General features: G+C 33.1%; 1 protein-coding gene across 7 annotated transcripts; it reads right to left on the bottom strand.

Annotated features, from left to right (window-relative positions):
* LOC107609600 (protein SHOOT GRAVITROPISM 6-like) lies at positions 530 to 5187 on the bottom strand. 7 transcript variants are annotated; one of them, XM_016311606.2, is made up of 10 exons: positions 4832 to 5182; positions 4315 to 4501; positions 3875 to 3964; positions 3687 to 3764; positions 3258 to 3325; positions 2778 to 2877; positions 2539 to 2673; positions 1601 to 1644; positions 1299 to 1379; positions 533 to 1222 (listed from the first exon to the last, which is right to left on the bottom strand). In XM_016311606.2, exons 2-8 carry the CDS (start codon positions 4321 to 4323, stop codon positions 1621 to 1623), a joined length of 504 nt encoding a protein of 167 aa, XP_016167092.1. In that variant the 5' UTR covers positions 4324 to 4501; positions 4832 to 5182; the 3' UTR covers positions 533 to 1222; positions 1299 to 1379; positions 1601 to 1620. The 7 variants fall into 7 exon arrangements, 4 of the variants coding, with proteins under 4 accessions (XP_020961706.1, XP_016167089.1, XP_016167092.1 ...); XM_021106048.1 differs by having other exon boundaries at positions 1601 to 1689; positions 4832 to 5181; XM_021106047.1 differs by having other exon boundaries at positions 530 to 1222; positions 1601 to 2673.

A 6375-nucleotide genomic window follows, 5' to 3' on the forward strand; every position in this document is an offset into this window, starting at 1 on the left:
AATTATTTACCGACGGATTTTTTTCCGTCAGAAAATTACAGACGGACTTTTATCAGTTACCGACGGATTTTCTCTCTGTAAATTTTCTATCCATTTCCCAAAGGCGACGAACTTTCCGACGGATTTTCTGTCTGTAATTACAGATGAATTTTCTGACAGATTTTCCGTCTGTAATTATAGACGGATTTTTCGTCTGTAATTACAGACAGATTTTCCATCTGTAATTACAGACAGATTTTCCGACGGATTTTTCGTCTGTAATTACAGACGGATTTTCTGACGAATTTTCTGTCTGTAATTTAAACTTTGGAAAATCATCTTACACTCTGATTACAGACATAAAATCCGTCTGTAAATCCGTCAGTAAGGTAAAATAGAATTTTTTTATTTTTCTAATTACAAAATAAACTTATTTTTATACAAAATAAATATAAATTTAATACAAATTTTTATCTAATTTGTATTCGAATATTTATAATATTTCAAAAAATAAATAAATTCATCGTATTATCAAACTAAAAGAAAAGTACTATAATAAACAAGCAAGTCAATATAATTCAAAATATAAACAAAATGTATTGATACATCAACTATAATCCTCAATGTATTATTCAACCATACTAAAACTATCAACCATACTAAAAGCTGTATTATTTTCCATACTGAAACAGAAATTGAAAAACTAAAAAATCTCCAGATCAATTTAGACCTCAGATACAACAATCTCTCAAGTGAAATCTCAGCTTTTCTTGGGAATCTGTTGAAATTAGAAGCACTTGATCTTTCCCACAATCAACTCACTGGAGAAGTCCCTCCACAAGTTGGTGACATGAGCAGCTTGGGAGTGCTTGATCTCTCCTACAATAACCTTCAAGAAAAATTAGACAGGAAATTCTCTCATTGGCCGGACGAGGCATTTGAAGGGAACCAACAGCTTTGTGGAAGCCCTCTTGATTACTATAATAGTGATGATGCTTCCAGCAGAGATCAATCAAGCCTAACTACATCATCAATAGTGGTAATATCTGCCATTTCAACTCTAGCCGTAGTTGCGCTATTTATACTTGCATTCAAAGCCTTCTTTATGAGCATAACGTTCGAAAAGTTTGTCATACACCTGTGCTGAGATGGTCACTAGTATTATCCATTTGCAAACATCAAAATTTGACTCCACAAAATCCTTGAAGTCATTGAATTTTCCAGTTGGGTCCTCAGGCAAGTCCTGAAAGGTGCATTAGCAGTTGAAAAAAATGGAAAAGAAAAAGAAATATCATTGCCATGATAAGTATTGAGAGTACCTTCTCCCAATCAGAATTGAGGAGAATGTCCGCTGTTACTACACCCTTCAGCAGAAGAATTATGATCATGCTCACCATATACTGGCTTTGAATTAAGGTCATTAATCTCAAAATTATAGAAAGTGCAGCAAGCCAAATGTTCCACTTAGTTGACCAATAAAAAGTCTTTTTTCTTTAATATTTTCTTTAATAACTTAATTACAAGAATAATAATCACAAATTGAGAAGTATTATGTGTGATTCAATTTGTTAGCTGTTCCATTCTACCGTATACACTTGACACAAACAATGAAAAAGGATACACATGAAAGACAATAACTATTCATGCTACCTGCTGCCATATGTCCTAGACATGTTACCACACATGAAAACAATTAAAGTATAAGCAAACCTGCAACAAAAAGTGAATGCATAGGAGCATAAACCACTACTTCAAATCAAAAGCTCTAATATTAGTTAGTATATAACATGGTTCTAATCATTAGTACTAATGTCATTATTAATTTATTACTAATGAAGAATGATAACAGAAGGAAGATTTATTTTGAGAATAAAATAAATATATAAATTGAAGTATAATTGATTACCATGTCTCAGATACAAATTCAAAAGTAGGTGGTACATCTTATCTTTCTTCTAGCCAAATTTTAATTATCCATAAATCATAAATGATCATTGACATGCCTACCATTCCCATGATTGAATTAAAGAATTTAAAGAATGACCTTAGGGTTCTTGCAATTGAGATCATGTTAGAGAGAGTATATTTAGAATTAAAGAATTTAAACAAAATATATTTAGAATTAAAGAATTTAAATACCGACCAAAAAAAGGTAAAGACTAAAGAACTAATAAAGATGCATGGGAAGTACACCCCTTTTTTATGTTTATGGTACGTTATCCATGTGAAGTTGGTAAAGAGAAGCTAAGTGTAATTTAGGTTTCTTTATTTTGTCTACAGAATGATTAACATATCTAAAAAAGGTTGGGTGTTATGTAATTTATGTGGGTCCTATATATATATATATATAGCCTTGCTCATCACCCTTTCTAATTATATGTTTGTGGCATAGTTCCTTTTATAAATTGAATCATGGCACAACAATATAAGTTTCTGGCATGATCATCACCAAGCTAAGATGGCATTTAAGAAAGTAAATTTTAGTTTCAATCATGGTCTTATCATTGTACACAAGTGGTACTTGTTTATTGAGAAGCAAGGACTGGGGAGAAATTTTACCTCTACTCTCTTATTTAGGATATCAAGATCACCATGATTATTTTCAGTTAAAGCACAGTGTCGTACAAGATACTCAATGAACAACTCTCCAGATGAACCAACCAAGTAACAATGTGAAGCCATAACCACAATTAACTACAAGAAAAGAAGGAAGGCAGGAAAAACCAAAAGAAAGTGAAGGGTAAGAAACTGTGTTAGTTCAGAAGTAAATTACATGAACATGGTTCATAATGGATTACTTCAGAAAGTGCTTTCCAAACACCTAAACTTGGCTCCTCTAGCAAGGACTTTACAACATCAACAAGTAGAGGTATTTTACTATGCCAAGCTTCAAATAACCTTCAGATAAGAATTGTAGGTCAGTTTACACAAGATAATAACAGACAGTAACTGTTAAGGTACCAAAATAGTCATATCTCTCAACCCAAATATAGTCTAAGCTTTTTGGTAAGGTAATTCATGGCCTGGTGGTATTAGAGCTACTATAACCAAATGTGGCCAAGAGTTCAATCCTTGTTTACGACTCAATCTTCCAAATAAAAGCTGAATTTCAATAGAAGATGCAGTGGGCCCAAGCATTGTCAGGGCTGCAGCCCCAAAAAATGTTATTGCCTGATGCGATTTGAAGGTATAAAGCTATTCATGTATCTACCGAACAAATTAAGCTTTCTGAAAATATGATTCATGACAATTATCACCAGCAACAGAAAAGCAAGAACCTTGGTAAAAGATGCTTCAAAACACAAAGTCCACCAAAGGTCAATGTTTCTTCCTTCACCCTGCATTTCTGAAAGAAAAAGAAAAGTAGGCCAAAAAGGCAACACTTTTATATCATATTAGGAGAAACAAAATAATTTTCTCCTTGGAAAAGGAAGAAACATCAGTGCAAATAAGGCACCTTCCTCAACATAACACACAGGCTAACAAAAATACGTAAAAGAAATAGGACATGATTCAACTTTAAATCAAACCAGAAACTAGTTCAACTGATTGCCTTCCTTCATCTGATATTTAGTTTGGGTCTAATTTCTTCTAGCAAGTTATTTAGCTTTACATGGTATAACTTCATCTCCCTTCGGCTTACTATTCTTTTCCTTTTTTATCAACAGAATAGAAAATTCACTTCAACTAGATTTTCAACAACTTACATTTACAAGAAACAGAAACAAATCATCTGGGTACACCAAGCCAACTGTGAGAAAGCAACGTTGCACCTCATTATACATCTGCCAAACATTATTGAATTAAAAAAGAACATTTAACCTTTTTCATCAACAATCAGTGTCATAAATATTCAATAAGGTTGGAATCTTACAGTAAGAACAGATAGTATTACCTTAAGTCCAATTGAGAAATCTGATTGATCTCTGCTGTCATTATTTATAGAAACTACAGGTAGAAGTGTTGATAGAGTAAGCGTCAAATCCTGCAAATAACGAGTGTTTATTTTTAACTTTATTTATGGAAAAGGTGTTTTGTTTTAAATCTCTGAAGTAATTAGAAACAATAAAATACAGATAACAAACCCACTGATAGAAAGAAAAGCATACAATTTAAATTAGAAACATTTATAAATGCCAAAAGTTGCAGTAAATAAATAAATAAGAGCAAGAAGTTGAACAAACAGCACAATTAAAATATGAACCACACAAAACCCAATTCAGGGAACCACAAGGATTTTAAAAAATGGAAGTACTCATAAAATGCATCATCGTGGTGTCTAGTCATCAAAATAAAAGTTCAGGCACATTAAGAAAATGCATATTTGATACTTACTATTTCCATATGGGTGGAAGCTTCTTGGTTTTCTTGTAGTAACGTGAAAGGTGGTGGATCCTGCTCTCTACCAAAATCAACCTGAATTTGGAGTCCTTGTCCTTCCTATTTCTCTCCAAGTGCTTCCTGATTGAGACAACCTTCTTGATCAAGTGGTATAGATCTTCAGGTATTTCAGGAACAAGACCTATTGAAAAAAAAAAACAACACAAGAAACATTGTATACATTTCACATATCAACTTAAAAAGCAAATTTATATGAACAAGTAACAATGCGTAATGCGTAGCATGGGCCTTCAATATAAACAAAATCAATAACAGCAAGCGAATATTCATATATTCATCTAATGGAATCAGAGGATTGGAGTTCCTTCACAGAAAGCTTGCCATCTCTGTCTCTGTAATAAAACCCTAAATTGTTTTGAGAAGATAGAAACTGCAAAGAAAAATTGATAAACCTAAAATTGGCACAGAAAAATTGAGCCCTAAGCAACAGAATCATAAAATCAGAGTATACCTCTTTATAGCCGTGGAGTGTTGCCCGGGGGAGCCTGGTGGTTGCTCCGAGGAGAATCTCACGGATGACGATGTTGGACACAGTGGCGAAGAGGTGGAAGAAAAACGCCGATGGTGGCCAAAGGAGGAGGAGAAGCGCGTGGGGACGAGGGGGAGGCTCTGGGAGCGAAATTGGCGGAGGTGTATGAAGCGAAGGGGTAGCGGTGATTGAAACTCGTGCGATGAGGAGACGCGACGCAAGCGGCGGCGGCAACGGCGGAAGAAGAAGCTCGTGGAAGGAGAGAGGAAGAAGCTCGTTTTAGTTGAATAGAATGGAGTGTGAATGGAGCTCGAGAGAGTGGGGTAGAATTAGGTTTAATCTAACATTTTCCGACGGAAAATTTAAATTATAGACGGATTTCCGTCTGTAATAATTTAATAAAACGCAGAATTTTGTCTATTTAATTACAGACGGAAAATCCGTCTGTAACTATTTTCTACGGAAAAAAATTAATTTTACCAACAGAATTATCGACGAATTTTATTTTCCATCTGTAATTTATGCTGATTCATTTTTTCTGTTTTTCGACAAAAAATTCTTCTGAAATTCCGTTTGTATTTCCGTAGGATAAAATCCATCAAAAATATCTGTCTATAATAACTAGTTTTTTAATAGTGACTAAACTGTAATTTTTTAATGATTTAATAACCGTATAAGATATATATTATTGTTGGTTTTGCAAGGATCTTTCCTCAAGTAATTTGAAAGGACCACTTCCATTCAATGTCACAGGAGTTGACTAACTTACAAATAATGTATTGCTTCCTTATAATAAGCCTTTACTCAGTTGCTAGCATGTGTTTGTATTTTGAGACTCATTCCATTAGTGCATGTACAGAAACCTTAGCCACAACAACTTACAAATATTCAAGGACGAACAACACCAAAAACTGCCATATGGAATGAAGGGTATGGTTAAGCTGTTGCGATTGCTATTTTCTTGCCTTTTTGTACGAATATCAATAGGACAAAGTACTATTATCATGTTTATCCATAATCAAGTGGGTGACCAACCAGAAAGAGTAGAGATGAAGTTCATAGGGTTCTAAGTGTAAATGCGAAATGGTGAAACGTGTCCAGGGGCAAGTTGAGCTTCGTACGGCTTAATTTATGCCACCATATCATATATTCATATTCACCCAATTAATAACCCCATCATATCGCATCTTTCTCTCCATTATTTCTTCCTTTCATTTCATCCATAATAACATAATTACTTTTAAGTGCTTAAACCCTACTTTCGCCTTTCACTTTCAGCCTTCCATTCCCCCTTACAAATTTTAAATTTATGAGATTATAATAAATATATTATATAAAGTAAAATTTAATAACGTAATGATAATAAAAGAATTATTATTCATCATGTATTGGAGTTTAAATTTTTTAATATATATTTATATTATTTTTATTTTTTTAATTGATTTAGAGTTCTTTTAACATTTTTTTAAAATTAATTTTAACATCTATAATTATATAAAAAATATTTTATATTTATTTATAATAAT

Source organism: Arachis ipaensis, chromosome B07 (genome assembly GCF_000816755.2).
Source record: "Arachis ipaensis cultivar K30076 chromosome B07, Araip1.1, whole genome shotgun sequence".
Classification (NCBI taxonomy): Eukaryota; Viridiplantae; Streptophyta; class Magnoliopsida; order Fabales; family Fabaceae; genus Arachis; species Arachis ipaensis.

Bases quoted from the DNA above. Each gene is read 5' to 3' on its own strand.
- LOC107609600 (XM_021106047.1), bottom strand. The intron at 3,765-3,874 runs GTAATACTATCT...AATGTTTGGCAG, and splicing joins ATTTCTCAATTGGACTTAAG to ATGTATAATGAGGTGCAACG. The intron at 2,674-2,777 runs GTAATCCATTAT...CTTTTCTTGTAG, and splicing joins TTTGGAAAGCACTTTCTGAA to TTAATTGTGGTTATGGCTTC.